This window comes from Triturus cristatus, chromosome 1_1 (genome assembly GCF_964204655.1).
Source record: "Triturus cristatus chromosome 1_1, aTriCri1.1, whole genome shotgun sequence".
Taxonomy (NCBI): Eukaryota; Metazoa; Chordata; class Amphibia; order Caudata; family Salamandridae; genus Triturus; species Triturus cristatus.
Genome location: NC_140579.1, coordinates 1,243,934,621 through 1,243,952,029, shown reverse-complemented (window position 1 = coordinate 1,243,952,029; position 17,409 = coordinate 1,243,934,621). Strand labels below are relative to the sequence as shown.

Sequence of the window (17,409 nt, the reverse complement as noted above, 5' to 3'; positions counted from 1 at the left end):
ATGTGTGACACATCTGAATGCCTTTGGAATCAAAGTAAAAAACTGAAACTATTTCCTACTGAGGAGACTGCAGTAAATGAGGAAATTCGGAAACTTCATAACAAAAAAGTCTGCCAAGATGGCCACCAGATACAAAAGAGCCCAACTGTAGCCCAAATATCACACAGATGTAGCCCAAGTATAGCCCAATTAACAGAATGTCCCAGAGTGTTCTTAAAAACAACTAGAGCGCTTACTGTCTTCATTATGACAAAAGTATGGCACACCTGAAGCCATCTTGATTGGAATAAACTGGTAACACTTAAAACATTTAATTTAAAAAGGAACACAATGAGGGGGTTCATTTTGTCATAGAAATTATGATTAATGCTGAAGAAAGAAAATGAGGGCACATTTTGAGTGACTTCTCAAATCCTCTTCTATTTCATAAAAAGATTCTGACATGCAGACTGAAACATGCACTTTTAATACCAGGAGCAGACTTCCATGGTGAACAGTAGTTTTACTACAGTGATCTAATGAGCAACTAGAGTGCTAACATTCAGAATTTATGGCAAATGTGTGACATATCTGAATACCTTCATGATGGAATCAAAGTAAAAAACTGAAAGCATTTCCTACTGAGGAGACTGCAGTACATGAGGAAATTAGGAAACTTCATAACAAATAAATCTCCCAAGATGGCCACCGGAGACAAAAGAGCCCAAATGTAGCCCAAAATCACCCAGATGTAGCCCAAATATAGCCCAATGACAAAAGTGTGCAAAACACTTATTATTTTGTGTTTTTGCAGTGTTATATAGTGCAGACTTGTCAGGTATTGGAGTGCTTTACATGAGCATTGGTTACATCACACAAGAACAAATTCATTTTGGTTGTAGACATGGGGAGACTAAGTGATTTGACCAGAATCACAGAATGTCGAGCTGAAGCAGAAACTTCAACCTGGTTCCCCATGCAAAGTCTGCAGTTCTGGAAGTAACACCACATCCTCTCCCCTAAGTGCAACATTTAATCAAGTGGTCAACTGGATAAAAAAACATAAAGATAACAAATAATTTAAAAGTGCTTTGTCGCTATTTGAGAACTCAGAAAATATGTCCTTTTTATAGTCTTTTAGAGCACTAACCATAATTTTGATGCCAATAAGACCCTCTCATATATGTAATTTCTAAAGGAAATGCTCTAGGTATTACAGTTTTGATTACACCAAGATGACGTCAGGCGTACCACACTTTTGTAATAAATATAGAATGTTAGCAATCTAGTTGTTCATTAGGATACTGTTGAGAGGCAGAGGCCAGGGGCACGGACTCTGAAAATTGAAGGCAGGTAGGAGGGTGCAAAGGCAACAATTTAACCACACTGAGCAGGCAGGAAGGGCCGTGGAAGCACAACAGACTATGGAGGGCAGTGGAAAGGGGGGCAGGGGCAACAAACCAACAATACAGGACTTGCAAGAGAGGCTGTGGCAAATGTAATAGACCATTGTGGGCAGAAGGAAGAGGCAATGGTAGTACAAACATACATGTCAACAGACCCGATTCAGCCAGGAAACGTCCAATGTTTTTAAGCTCAAATGGGCTTTATTTGATCTGTCTCCTGTCTACAATCTCCTCTTTTTCAATGTAACTCAAAGGGGAAAATCAATACCCCAGTTTTTTTTCAAAATCTCCCTCTTACCAAGTTCAAAATGTTCGCAAGTATGGTACATTGGATCATGGAAGGAAATGGGGTAGGGACATGGACTTGGATAACAGAGGACAGGAGGGACATGGAGAGGTGCACCAAACTGACCCTGCAGGGCAGGCATCAGGGTTTGCACCAGCACAATACACCACACAGGGCATGCGGGACGGGAGTGCAGCACAACAATCCATAGAAAGCAAGAGGGAGGGGACAGGACCATGCACATGGACAACAGAGAACAGAGGGGCAAGAGGCAGGATCATAATGGACAGACAGGAGAGAAAGCTGCAGCATAACAGACCATAAAGGGCAGGAGGGACGGATCAGGGGCATTACAATGGAACAGACATGCCGGGAGGGAGTAGGGGTCTGCACATGTAAACAGAGGGCTGGGGGCAAGGGGGCAGGGCAGGAGCAGCAAGATAGCCATGGAGGTCAGGCAGGATGGGCACTAGAAGCAAGACACACCATGAAGAGCAACAGTGAGACTGTGATGTCATACACACAGACCATGGAGGGAAGGTGGGAGGGGTTCAAGGGCAGCTAACTGACCACACAGGGAAGGTGGGAGGGGCCATGGCAGCACAGAAGACCATGCATGGCAAGTGGGAGGGTTAGTGGTAGCACAATGGCTATGATGGGCAAGAAGGAGGGTGCAGGGGCATGCACAAAGGACGATGGAGGATAGAAGGGAGGGTCAGGACCTGTGCACAGACAAGAAAGTTCAGGGGAAGGGGCCTCACAACAGACCGCACGGGGCAGGCAGGAGGAGCAGTTGCAGCACAACAGACCAGGGAGGGCAAAAGGGTGTGGCAGTACAATGGACCATGTAGGACAGGAGGAAGAGGATAGGGGCATGGCATGTGGACAGGCAGGGTGGAGGTGGCAGGGACAGGTTACAGTCATCTGACAATGCTAGGCAGGTGGGAGGGGAGTGGCAGCTCAACAGAACACTCAGCGTAGATAGGAGTGGCAGGTCCATGGGACATGGTGGGCAAAAAGGATGGAGCAGGGGCATGCACAAAGACATCGGAGGGCAGGGGGAAGGAGAATAGGGGCAGCAAGCTAAGCACAGAGTTTAAGCAGGAGGTCAATGATGGGGCATAGAATTGGGCAATGGAGGGCAGGAGGAGTGGACTGGTACATCATACTAAATTGAGGGCAGTGGCAGCACATCAGACCATGCATGGCAGGAGGGAGGAGGCTAGTCCATGGATTCACACAACAGAGGATAGGGAGGAGGGGGATGGGGCAGCAAGCTAACTGTTCAGAGAAGGGGGGTATTAGGAACTTTATTGTTTTTAAAACGTGTGTCTGTGCGAACTACTTAAAATATGAACAAGTATGCAGCATAATCTCACTTTTATTCAGGAAGAAGAGGACGTTTGTGACTGACTCCGGGCTCACTTGGCAGAAACACCCCCTGACCCTCCACCCCCCCATCGCAAAATGTAATGCCCGTGAAAAGGATCGGTGAACACAGTGTTATATAGAACATAGTCCTGAGAGCACGATTGAAAATGAAAACTAGATATAGTGTATGGTATAAACTATGCACCAAAAAGTGTGATATAAGATGAACCGGGCGTGAAATATAATATGCAATACATTGTGCGCAATGACAGATTCAGTGGAGCGCGCGAGATAGCACAGGCACTAGCGCGTGCTATGCGATATGCGCCTTGGAGTGTAATATGCACAGGGCAGTGTTGTGTAACCTAACTAGTCTCTAAAGTTGTAATATAAAATATGTGCTGGGGAGTGTAACGTTGCATATGTACTGTGACAAAGATATGGATCCCAGATTGTAATATGTATGGCATAGCACTGCGTTATAACATAGGCATCGAGGAAGGCACGTTAGATGGGGCAATATAACCCGTGCGAAGACAAGTGTGGCATGACATATTCACGGGGTGGTGTTACAGTGCACATGGGCTAGAGAGTGTCATAGCATATGCACTAGCTAGTGGAATACAACACAGAGGTGTGTGGCACTCAGCAGGCAATGGTGGGTGTAACACAGCATTGTGCTCTGCCAGGAGCGCACTGTGACTCAAGTGATGTTCTCCCCTTTCCAGAGAGTAAAATAAAAAGTATTACACATCCGGCAGTGGATGTGTGTTTTATTAACCGTGAGAGGGGTTTCTTGCATAGTTTGTCGAGTTTTTGTCGAATCCCCTTTGAATGGCTTGGTGTGCATGTGTATTAAATGTGCCCGTCAATAGCTACCCATGTTTGTATAAATAAACGACAAGGGTGTCTACCGGGATTAGGCACGGTAGGGCATCAGACATGTCAGAGCTTCACTAGTGGTGTAAATACATTCCACGTGGATTCATTGTATGCATAGTCGCCTTTTAATGAATATCACGCAAATCGTCATGGTGATAGGTACGTACGGTTTGTCCAGCATGTCCTAGGTGTGTCTATAAATATATAATTTTTAAAAATAATAAAAAACAGTGGCCGGCCCTGGGGATGGGGGTCAAAAAAATGTAATTAGGAGACAGGTCCTGGGGGATGGGGTCATCAGGGCCAATAAATTAGAATAAGAAGGGGAACCACACAGCCCCCCTTCTTAAAAAATTTAAATAAATAAAAGACTGGCATCGTGCCGGAGGCCATGCCCCCTCCTTGCAGCACTCTGCAAACGTGCCCCCTGGCGAGTTGTAAGTTGGGGAATTAATTCCTCTTCAATACTGAGGGTCCCTGAGGGCCAACTAGCCCAACAGGCATCTCCAGTATGCACCAGGGAGCTGCGCTGCAGACAGGTGTTCTGAGGCCAAGCCCCTTTTTACACCTCTCTGCAACGCAGCTCTGTGGCGCTTACTGGAGTTACCTAGTGGTCTAGTTTGACCCTAGGGACCCTTAGGATTCAAGAGGACTTAATCTCTCAACTTAGAACAGCCACAGGGCGCGTTTACACAGTGGTGAAGGGAGGGGACGGGGCCTGAGGTGACGTGTGCAAAAACACCCTGTGGCCTGTTTTAAGAGGTAGTTTTAATCCCCATGCCCTATTATATACTAGGGGCTTACAGAGGAGGTCATGCTAATCACAGGGGGACCCCAACGCATAATGTTCCCTAGTGTATGTAGGTGTTTTCACTGTAATCTAAGTGTCTTTTAACATAGCACTGGCTCTAGGACTGGTTAGTCAGACTCAGTTACCACCAGTATCCGTCTGAAAAAGTTGAGGGTACAGGATGATTTTGCAACAAGGCTTCTTTCTGCTCTTCTTATTGTTCTTTCTGCACGTTATCCTTCTTCCTGCACTTTTCTTCGTCTTTGAGGACTTCTGTTGCTTCTTTCTGCACTTTTTTTTTCTTTCTGTGCATTTTTTCTTCTTTCTTCACATGTCTCTGTAGGCATAGTTAGAAATTAGCATTTAAAAAAACCTTTGAAATTCACTGAAAAAACCATAGGTTTCAGGGGTGTTATAGTTAGCTGGACTTTTCACTTGTACAAAACCATTGAAATTCCCCCGTTATAGTTAGTTCAGCTAACTATAACTCGCGCGCCCGCAATGCACTGCTGATGACATCACATATTACATCACTCATGACATGGTCAGTGACATCACTCATGACATCACTGATGACATCATCCTTGTGATAGAGACTAAACTTTTCAAAACAATGGACATACCAATACCAGTTACAACAACCTCTTCAGTAATTCTAAGATCCACATACACATACACTCATTCACCAACAGTCCTATACAGTCACTCATACATGTATTCACTCATCATATGTACTCGTACACCTATTCATCCTGTTACACAATGCCACTCATCCATAGAGTTACTCACACACAGTCACTCATGCTAATAAAGAATCAAACATACATTTATTTGCATATACAGTTATACACACACCACCACACTTACTTCTACGGAAACTTACACATACTTAGTCTTTTAAACAATCACTTATAGAAACACATACTTATTCATACAGGAACTCTTTCAATCTCTCACTCACATATAATCACTTATATACACACCAATAGTCACATATACTAGTTTAAAACATACGTAGTTACTCATAAAGACACTATTGAGACAGTCATTCACTCACTAACACACCCATACACACACTCATCCACCCATACAGTCCTGCACACATGCCGTCTACAACACATACTGAGAGTGAGTCACTCATTCATGCACCTATGCACTACGTAATACCCCCCACCGAACCATGCAGACACTCAGACTGATACTCAAAAAACCAACTAATAACCTATATAGACACCCATGTAGCTACTCACCAACCCATGCAGCCACTTATACACAAAATGAGACTGATACAGATATTTACATATTTAAACATTACTCACTAAGACATGTATTCACTATGATACACTTAATCAGTCAGTTACACAATCAATTTTTCAAAAACAAATCATCCATTTAGACACTTATATACCCATTTATTCTTCCATCGACCTTGAGATATACATATACAAAACATATTTAATTTTCAGAAAAACACACATTCACTCGATGATGTCATCAGTGATGTCATTTGAGATGTCATGAGTGATGTCACTGACCATGTCATGAGTGATGTAATATGTGACGTCATCAGCAGTGCATTGCGGGCGCGTGAGTTATAGTTAGCTGAACTAACTATAACGGGGGAATTTCAATGGTTTTGTACAAGTGAAAAGTCCAGCTAACTATAACACCTCTGAAACCTATGGTTTTTTCAGTGAATATATCTAGATATATATATCTATATCTATATATATCTATATCTATATCTATATATATCTATATCTATATCTATATATATCTATATCTATATCTATCTATATCTATCTATATCTATCTATATCTATATATAGATATACATCTATATATATATCTATTATCTACTGGCAGTCGCCAGTAGATAGTTATAGTTAGGATCGTGTTTCCATAGGAAATCCGCAACATTCTATTTGGAATAACTTTGGCGCCGATTGACGAATCCTCGCGAAATTTTCAAAATAGGTGGGGCGCTCCGCTCCTTCCCTGAAAGTCTCGGGGGGATTCGTCAAGCGGGGGCTGAGAAAAAGGGGGGGGGGTCCCAAAACGCCTTTTCCCCATGCATTTTTCCATAGGACCTTTAGTCCAAGCTACAGCCCGAACGGCTGAACAGAATTACTTGAAATTTGGCAGAGAGGTAGTCCTCAGGTCAGGGATGTGCCTTTTGCAGGTCTGGTGTAAATCTGTTCAGTATTTCCTGAGAAAATAGCATTTAAAAGCATATTGAATATGCTACTTACCAGTATGCATCTGTTCTTGACATGTAGGGCTGCTGACATTCATATCTGTGCATAGATCGCCGCCTAGTGTTGGGTCCGGATGTTTGCAAGTTGTTGTCCTGGAAGAGTCTTCGAAGTATCCTGAGATAGGTGACTCCTCCCCTGGACTACAGTGCGCATGGGCATCCTCTCCATCCTCAGATTGTTTTTCGCCATTGTGGCAGTGATGGAGTAGATACAGAAAGTGATGACCATGCTATACAGTAATTCTGAGAGCTGCAGCTGCTACAGGCGCCGGGGAGGAGGGTGGGCGATATGAATGTCAGCAGCCCTACATGCCAAGAACAGATGCATACTGGTAAGTAGCATATTCAGTTCGAGGCATGTGGGCTGCTGAATTCATATCTGTGCATAGAATATATAGCAGTACCTCCTATTAGCGGCGGCTACCAGTGCCAGCTGCAGCGGTCTGAAAAAGAGTTTTGAGAACAGCCTGTCCTACAGCTGCCTGCTGTTTTCAGTGTACATCTACACAGTAGTGTTTGGTAAATGTATGTATAGTGGACCATGTGGCTGCTCTACATATTTCCTGTAAAGGAATGTTTCCCAGGAAAGCCATGGACGCCCCTAACTTACGTGTTGAGTGGGCTCGTGGGGGAATCGTTAATGTGCGTTTAGCTTTCTGATAACAAATTTGAATACATTTAACGATCCATCTGGCTATACCTGCTTTGGAAATGGCGTTGCCCTTGTGCTGTGGTGAAAAGGCAACGAAAAGTTGTTTTGTCTTCCTGAAGACCTTAGTTCTGTCTATATAGTACATGAGGGCTCTCTTTACATCTAGTGTATGGAGCATTCTCTCAGCTACATTCTGTGGGTTTTGAAAGAAGACAGGCAGTTCAATAGTTTGATTCATGTGGAACTGCGATATTACTTTAGGCATGAATTTGGGGTTGGTACGTAGTACGACCCTGTTTGCGTGAACCTGTATGAATGGCTCTTGAATGGTTAGTGCCTGGAGTTCACTAACTCTTCTTAACGAAGTGATTGCCACTAGAAAGGCTACTTTCCAGGTGAAGAATTGAATCTCACATGAGTGGAGAGGTTCGAAGGGTGGACCCATCAGTCGGGTGAGGACCAAGTTGAGGTTCCACACTGGTGCTGGTGGGTGTCTTGGGGGAATTACTTGTTTGAGTCCCTCCAAGAAAGCTTTGATGGCAGGCACTCTGAATAAAGAGAGGTGTTGCCTGTTCTGGAGATAGGCTGCTATTGCGGTCAAATGGATACGTATTGAGGTGTATGCCAGATTGCATCGGTATAGGTGTAAGAGGTAACAGATTATATTTTGAATGGATGCGTCTAGCGGGTTAATGTCATTGTTATTACAATAAATGACAAACCTCTTCCATTTAGCTGCATAGCAAGCTCTGGTAGTGGGTCTCCTGGCCTCCTTAATGATCTCCATACAGTCCGGTGGCAGGTTTAGGTAGCCAAACTCTAGGACTTCAGGAGCCAGATTGCCAGGTTCAGCTGTTGCGGATCTGGGTGCTGAATTTCTCCATGGTTCTGCGTCAAAAGCGCGGGTTTTATCCGCAGCCTTTGGTGCGGCACCACGGAGAGTTCCAGAAAGGTTGTGTACCATGGCTGGCGTGCCCATGTTGGAGCAACCAGGATGAGTGTCATTGAGTGCTGTCGCAGTTTGCGTGCCACCAGTGGTATCAATGGCGCTGGGGGAAAAGCGTACGCAAATCTGCCGGACCAGTTCATCCATATCGCATTGCCCTGCGACTGTGGATGTGGGAACCTGGCGGCAAAGCTTTGGCATTTTGCGTTTTCGCTTGTCGCGAATGGGTCTATCTCTGGATGACCCAAATGCTGGAAGTATGGTTGGAGTACTGATGGGTGTAACTCCCACTCGTGCATCTGGTGGCTGTGTCTGCTGAGCAGATCCGCCATCTGGTTGTCTTTGCCCGGGAGGTGTTCCGCCATGAGGAATATGTTCCTCTGAATGGCCCACTTCCACATGCTCTGAGCCAGATGAGACAACTGTGGAGAGTGTGTTCCTCCCTGCTTCTGTATGTAGTACATGGCAGTCATGTTGTCCGTCCGGATCAACACGACTTTGTTGCACAGGTGTACTTTGAATGCCTTCATGGCTAGGAAGATTGCCATCAGTTCCAGAAGGTTGATGTGCATCTTCTTTTGTTGTATCGTCCATAGTCCCTGCACTGTGTAATGGAGTACATGGGCTCCCCATCCCTGGAGAGAGGCGTCCGCTGTCAGTATTATTTGTGGAACAGGCTCGTGGAACGGTCGGCCCTTGCAAAGGTTTTGTGGATTCCACCAATGCAGAGAGTTGTATGCCCGACCGCTCACCAACACTAGGTCTTTTAATTGCCCGTGAGCCTGATTCCATTGACGTGCTAAGCACTCCTGAAGCGGGCGCATATGTAGTCTCGCGTGTGGGACTATGAAAATGCAGGAGGCCATCATGCCTATCAACTGCATGAACACTCTCGCAGGAAGGGAGTGTTGGGGTTTGAACTTGGAAATTACCATTTGCATGCTGTTGATCCTCACTAAATTTGGCTGAGCTGTGGCTGCCAGAGTGTCTATGGTCGCACCGAGGTACTGTTGTACGTGTGCGGGCTGGAGATGTGATTTTGGGTAATTTAGTGAGAATCCCAGACTGTGAAGAAGGTGAATGGTGCGGGACATGTGGCTGGCACATTGCTGGGCTGACTTTGCCTGAACAAGCCAGTCGTCCAGGTAAGGGTAGACGTGAACGTGTTGCCTCCGTAGATGTGCAGCCACGGTAGCTAGGCACTTTGTGAAAACTCTGGGTGCTGTTGTGACTCCGAAGGGGAGGACTTTGAATTGATAGTGCTGACCCTGAATGGTGAACCGGAGATATTTTCTGTGTGATGGATGTATGGGTATGTGGAAATACGCATCTTTGAGGTCTAGCGTGGCTAGGAAATCTCCCTGTCTGAGGAGCGGGAGAACCTGCTGCAGGGTGAGCATGTGAAAATGTTCCGAGAGAATGTATTGGTTGAGGGGTCTCAGGTCTAGGATAGGTCTGAGTGACCCGTCCTTTTTTGGTATCAAGAAGTACAGAGAGTACACGCCTGTCCCTTGCTGGTGTATGGGCACGGCCTCTATTGCGCCTTTTTGCAGCATACTTAGCACTTCCTGCTGTAAGTGCTCTGAGGACATAGGACGGTGTCTTGGCGGTATGGTGGGTGGAGTGGAGGTTAGCTCGAGACAGTAACCGTGTTGGATAACATCTTTCACCCACCTGTCTGTGGTGATGGAATCCCACGTGGACAGGAACCGCTGGAGTCTCCCCCCGACAGGTGTTATGTGGTCGGGGGGAAGGGAGAGGGCGTCACTGTTTGTTCTTAGGGGAGGACCTGGTATTGCCGTAACCACGTCCTCTGCCCTTGGTGCTGGAACCACGATATCCCCCTCGGGTGTTTTTATCGTAGGAACTCTGTGTGCCCCCTTTATTGTAGGTTTGCTGTGCCCCCTGTCCTCTCCCTGCACCTCTGTTTCCGGGGCGACGAAAGGAGCCACTACGAAATGTCTGCGTTTGCTGAGCCCCCATTGACTTCGCAGTGTCTGTGTCTTTTTTTATCTTTTCTAAGGTGGCGTCAACCTCCGGTCCAAATAAGTAGTCGGGGTTGACCGGTTGATTGAGGATGTTATTTTGGACTTCAGGTTTGAATCCGGAGATTCGTAACCAGGCGTGTCGGCGTAGCATGACGCTGGTGTTTAGTGCCCGAGCAGCAGTGTCTGCAGCATCTAGTGCACACTTGATGGATGCGTTTGTGAGCAGTTGTCCCTCCCTGATGAGGAGCTCCGCTGCCTCTTTGTATTCGTCTGGCAGGTGTTGGAGTAGGGTCTCTAACGTGTCATAGTGTGAGCGGTCGTAGCGAGCTAGGCGGGCCTGTGTATTGGCGATTCGCCATATGTTTGCTGCCTGGGCTGCAATTCGTTTTCCGGAGGTCTCTAGAACCTTGGACTCTTTGTCCGGGGGAGGAGCATCACCAGTTGACTGCGAGTGTGCCTGTTTGCGAGCATTGGCAACCACAATGGAGTCCAGAGGCAATTGGCTCCTAATGTACGTGGGGTCCCCAGGTGCGGGTTTGTATTTTTTCTCGATCCTGGGGTTTATCACTCGTGCCCTTGTGGTCTCTTTGAAAATGTCCTTTGCTGGCTTGAGGACACCTTTTAACATGGGAAGAGTTTTTACAGTCCTCTCGGAGGATGCGAAGGTGTCCACCAAGAAATCATCCTCGATAGTGTCTGAGTGGAGTTGCACTCCATGATTGGCTGCGGCACGTTCGATGAGGGCGTTGACTGCAGCAGTGTCCTCTGTGGGGGACGTTTTTGCGCCATAAAGTTGTGTGTCCTGTGTATCCAGAGCGGCACCTGGCTCCACTGGGTCATCCCAGACCTGATCAGGGTCTTGCTGGCCCTCAGGGTCCATGTCTTCGGGGTAGGTGGTGTTGTCACCCATGTAGTCCTCCAGCGCATCGGGATCGGAGTGCGTTGGAGAGAATGATGGATCTGTGTAAGGAGTGTGGATGCGTTCATAAAGAACTGGTTCCGATTCCGCCGGCATTTTTTGTTTCAGTGGAATCCTATAAGAGTCCAGAGCGTGCCCCGAAGTGATCTTTCGCTTTCGGAGCATAAGCCTGCCGGTGTCGGCGTCGATGAAGTAGGACGGTGATGTCCCAGTAGTAGAGTGTTCGGTACATGGGGACCTTGTCTGGGTAACGCGGGTTCTGATTTCGAACATCTTTGGCGCCGTGGGTGGCGGCAACCCAAAGGTGATATTGGCCGGTGCCGAAGGTGCCTTCTGTGCCCGTTTCGGTTCTGAGCCCGACGAGGTCTGGAGGGCTGCCTTTTCCCTGATCCGTTGCAAGGATGCTGCCACCTGTTGCACCTGGAACGCCGACGGTTCTTTGGCGCCGAGAGGTTCCGTAGAGGCAGGTGTGGACGTCTTCGGAGACACCGGGTCATCGAGCCGAGGAGGGGTAGGAGCCGTCGACGGCGTCTATGAATGTACCTTAGTCGCTGTCTTCGAGGTGGATAGCGATGCAGTGGCCATTTTCACCTTGATGGCTGGTGCCGATTGTTTCTGTGCCGGGGGCCTTGGCGCTTTGACGGCACCGGTGGATTTTCTTTTCGGGTCAGCGCCGACATCTGCTGCAGTGAGTGCGGCACCGAAGTCCCTTTTGGTGCGGTCGGAGCCGACGGGTTTGGCTGGCGTCGAAGGTGTGGAGGTCCTCGAGCCGACCAGTGTCAGTTTCACTTTTGGTTTCTGTTGAACCGGAGTGATGATTGGTTTCGGTTTTGTAGTAGGGAAACCAGTCTTCTTTGGTAACAATGGCTCTCGCTGAATGTCCGTGGCCGGGCCAGAGGGCGGGGCCGAGGAACTGCGGGATTGGTCTTGGGTAAGGCCCGAAGGCGATCCCTCGACCGGAGCCGTTGTCGGATTCACTGGGATATCCTCTATTTGGACGGGTAGGCCTTGCTCCTCGCCGGAGCTACCTTCTTCGGCCCCTAAGGCCTCGTCGTAGTCTCCTACCTCATCGTCGGCTTCTTCCCTGTGAAAAAGCTCGTTCATCGACATCTTCCGCTCGGGAACCGTGTTCGGAAGTAGGACTGGAGGGCATATTTTCCACGCTTTCGACATCTTCTCTTCGGTGCTGAAGATGTTGGTTGGGGCCGGTGCCGCTTGCTGCGCTTCAAGTCTCGCGGCTCGTCGATTCCGTAGAGTCTTCTTGGATCGGAATCGGGCACAGGCCATGCATTTTGATTCGTCATGATCCGGTGAGAGGCATTTGTTGCACACCGGGTGGACGTCGATATGGGGGTATTTGGCGTGGCAAACAGGACACCGCTTGAATGGGGTCCTCGATTCCATCGTCGAAGTTCGGTCGATGTTCGGATTTAATGGATCCGGAAAGTTGTTTAAATTAGTAAACTAGCCTGTAAACTGTCGATACCGATCGGGAACAGTACCGTCGAAAACTAAAGGCCTTTTGGCCTGAAACTAGATTTTCCTAACTTGAGTCAAGATAAGCACATCCGAACCGAATGGCGGAAAAAAACAATCTGAGGATGGAGAGGATGCCCATGCGCACTGTAGTCCAGGGGAGGAGTCACCTATCTCAGGATACTTCGAAGACTCTTCCAGGACAACAACGTGCAAACATCCGGACCCAACACTAGGCGGCGATCTATGCACAGATATGAATTCAGCAGCCCACATGCCTCGAACATATATATATATATATATATACATATATATATATACATATATATATACATATATATATACACACATATATATATATATATATATATGTATCTATAAGCGCGCACCGTGCGTGTACGGTAAAACTTACCGTACACGCACGCTGCCGTGCGCGAGCGCGATTCTGATTGGTTGTTAGATCTTAGTAAACATTCGAATCGGTCAAAACCAGGAAGTGTCGGCCGCCATTTTGTCTCTCGCAGTCTGAGGGGGTGAAAAACAAAGGTGGAGAACGTGAAAAGGGGGCAGGGTGGACAATTCCTGACCCCCTAGCCTTTGTCAGGGGGTCCCAGAAGGACCCCCAAGGGCTAAAATTTCTTTTAATTTTGTTTCGAAAAATCGCGGAGTGCGCGTAGCGTGCGCGTACGGTAGAAACGGAAAAATTCCGCGAACTGCGTAACGTGGGCATGCGGTGCGCGAAGCGCACTGCGCGCCCCCAGCGCGCGTACGGTATGCGCACGGTGAAAAGCCTAAAAAAAATACATAACTTAGCATTTAAAAAAACGTACAAATTCACTGAAAAAACCATAGGTTTCACACACGTTATAGTTAGTAATTAGCATTTAAAAAACCTTGCAAATTCACTTAAAAAACCATAGGTTTCACACATGTTATAGTTAGCTGGACATTTCACTCGTGAAAAACCATTGAAATTCCCCCGTTATAGTTAGTGCAGGCAACTATAACTCAAGCGACCGCAATCCTCTGCTGATGACGTCAGATATTACATCACTGATGACATATGTGTCTTTCTGAAAAAAAAAAAAATTGTAATATATGTATAGCTAATAATTAATGGAAGAAGACATGGGTAAATAAGTGTCTAAATACAGTGATGTAATATCTGAAGTGTACAGCAAACTGTCACATGACTTAATTTAAAAAGCGCGCACTAATGCACTTTGCAAACACGGACTCCTACCTGTGATCAAGGCGAAAGGTCGCCGAAACGCGTAAGGGGAGAGGAGATGAAATTTCCTGCGCTGCTGTACTTGCAAAATAAAAGCTTAAACTCCGGTATTGGGCCTCACGTTCCTCCGTGATTGAAGTCATTAAGATGGGTCTCTCCGGGACCATTGTTGTGAGGCCGCCCTGAAGGGTCTGGGGCTCCTGTGCCTGGAGGTGCTGTTGCTGATATATATATATATATATATATATATAGATACATATATGTTTGTCACATATATGATTGTGTTTTCGGGGTCCCGCGCATGGGCGGGAATGTTCTAGTGCTTAAGACTATTGATGAGGATCCCCTGGAAGAGAGCTGTATTTATGGGCAGTATTAAAAATCAAATATTCAGCCCACTGAACACCATGTTCGAAATTTAAAAACATTTGATGGGAAAACCAGTAGATGTTAAATAGTAGTGGTAGATGTTTTTGGGCTCCCAACTTGGCACTCTTAAATGGATGACAGAAGCGGGTAAATGAAGAAAAAAAATGTAATTAAAGCAACAATAATGAAAATAAATTCATGTTTTACTAATAAGAGGATTATCTCGAATGAGAGCCAAAGTTGAAATTCTGGTCTTTAATACGACAGTCACAGGTCTTCAAAACTCGGGTACTAAAGCAAGGAATAGGGGTTATTGCATACAGGTTTATCATTAAAAAATATATTTGCAAAGTGGCACTAGAGTGTCCAAGGACCACTAGTTTATTAGATGCTCCTTTGTTTTAGAAACAACCATTTAGCCTAACTGGAAAAGAAGTGAACATTTTGATGAAACGTTTTAGGTAATGAAAAGGACACATTAGGCTGAAGCAGATACAACTACGTATTACCATGCATTTTTAACCTAGACTGCTAAAATGCAATCGTCAGAACTATTTTATTTTTTCATATCCAAGATCACCAGGCCTGGGATTTTCCCAGGATAATTAACCCCCACTAAGAGCTTTCTGGCTTTCCATATATGCTTGGAGGCAAAAAGCACACTTTTTGAGAGTTGATGAGCCACTCCCTCAAGAATACCCTTGGGTAGGTAATGAGATTGTCATCAAGGAATAATTTTTCAAAGTAGATTTATTGGCAGAAACCACAAATATCAACAAAAATTTATCTCAATCTGACTCACCTAAATTAACTACATTCTTGGCCCAAAATGTAGGATCACAATGGAAACGTATTGCTCCATTAGCAGCTGGCACAGGGTCACATCGTGCCTTCAAAATATGTCGTAACTGGAACGTTATCTAAAAGAAAATTGAAAAAAATATCAAGGTAGGTGTATGTCAAACAAAGCACCAGAGAGCAAAAAAATCTCTTCTTTCTTACTCTTACTTTGATAGGCTGCACTAAACCTAATATTTTGCATTTAAGCATATATGTATCCACAAACTAACGTACGAATGATTCTGGGTTTTGTTGGTATCTGATGTGGAATAATTAACTCTGAATAAACAATCCAACTTATAGAAGGACTTAAAGTTGGTTCCATCCAGACAAAGTTGAACAATGAAAAAGTATATAATGGAAACCAAAGAAAGCAAGTTTATCAATTTGCAAATTGAAAACATTTATTTAGGAGGCCTAAATCAGTCAAGATGAGGCTGAAGTCGGTTTGGGGTCAGACATCTGAATCATTGGCAGACACTCTTCCAGTGGTGTTGGTACAGGCCAGGCACAGATTCTGGAGCAAGCCTATGCATATGTCCCAGAGTTGGTACGTGTAGGAAGCTGGCTCTGTATATACTATACCAAAGTGAGGTATAGTGTGCACAGCGTCCAGTGGAACCTAAAAGGTTGGCAGAGGTAAAGTAGATAGCACCACACTCTCCATTTGTGGTGGTGTGGTTGAGCAGTAAGGCTTTATTAGAGGACAGTGTTTAGCATTTGTTGTACACACTCAAGTCAGCAAATATTTCACACACTCCAAGACTGAACTTCAGACCAATTGTTTTTGAATAAAAATATTCTTTGTTATTTTATTTCCTAGAACCAAGCAGCCTGGTACAGGTAAGTGATAAATACTTTGCAGTAAATATACAGTTGTAAGTTTGGATTGTAATTGTATATGCACTTTGTTTTGATTTACAGTACTGTTACCGAGAAATGCAATGCTTTGGAAATACAGTATATATACTTTGAATGGGCTTTTCAGTAAAATGACCAGTACATTACTTCCGGATTGCTTTTCTTACACAATGACACTAACATTTCCTGTAAATAGGTAAGTAAAAATGTTTGTTATTTAGTACAGTTGTAAAGGTATTTTTTAGATTTTCCAACTCCACACTTTTCATAGAAAAACAGTCAATGTTATCTTATGGAAGAAAATAATGTTATCGGTTCAAAGGTAAGTACTTTGTTGTGGAAGTTGGTTTTCTGGGGTTAGATTCAGGGGTCCCCCCGGGTCAAGGATGCACTCATATTACACTCTCAGCGGCTCTAGGGCGGCCGGGTGCAGAGTTCTGAGGCCCAATGTTATCTAATGGGGGATAGGGGGCCTCTGGTTGGTGGCTGCTGACTAGCAGGACACTGGGTTGTGGGAGCAAAGCTCCTGGACTTAAGCTCAGGGTAAATGGGGGTTTAGGCCAGCACAAAAGATGCACCCTCAGCTGCACTAGGGCGGCCGGGTGCAGAGTGCACTTTTGGTGTCGAAAGCCCTGTAGCTTTTAATGGGCAGCTTTGTGGCTGCAGGAGTCGGCTGGAGGCTTGAGGAAGGTCAGGGGTCACCGGATCTTGGGTCATGATCACCGGGGAGACCTCCTCTTGGTGTTGGGCCACTCAAACTCGGGTGCAGAGTGGTGCATACTCGTGTGTACTTGCAGAGCTGGAGTCTGTTTTTTTTTTAACAAATCCGGTGTTCACGGGAGAGAGTCTTTGGGATTGAAGGCAGGCTTGTCCTCCGGGTTTCTCGAGGTTGCTGGCTGCAGGACACACCAGGATTTTGCTTGAGTACACCCCCTATTATGCTACCCTCCAGTGGAAGGGGGGGCATAAGCCTTTCCCTGGTTGGCTGGGTCCCGTCGTCCCCCCCCCCCCCCCCCCATCTGCAAGACGGCAGGGACAGAGTTGTGCTTCACCTTGCCTCCACCACCTGAGGGGTGGAGTTGGCAAAGGTGGGCACACCTCTCTTCCTCACTTGTTTTTCCTGCCAGTTCTCCCGCCCAAAGTGGGGGTCAGAACC

General features: G+C 46.0%; 1 protein-coding gene across 2 annotated transcripts in view; it reads right to left on the bottom strand.

The window, feature by feature from the left end:
* Positions 1-17,409, bottom strand: part of TRIM33 (tripartite motif containing 33) — a 695,715-nt gene that overhangs the window by 575,660 nt on the left and 102,646 nt on the right. For both annotated transcript variants that reach the window (XM_085652097.1, XM_085652090.1), the window contains exon 8: positions 15,355-15,472. In XM_085652097.1, the coding sequence (XP_085508223.1) occupies positions 15,355-15,472 (118 nt within the window). The remainder of the gene's footprint in view (positions 1-15,354; positions 15,473-17,409) is intronic.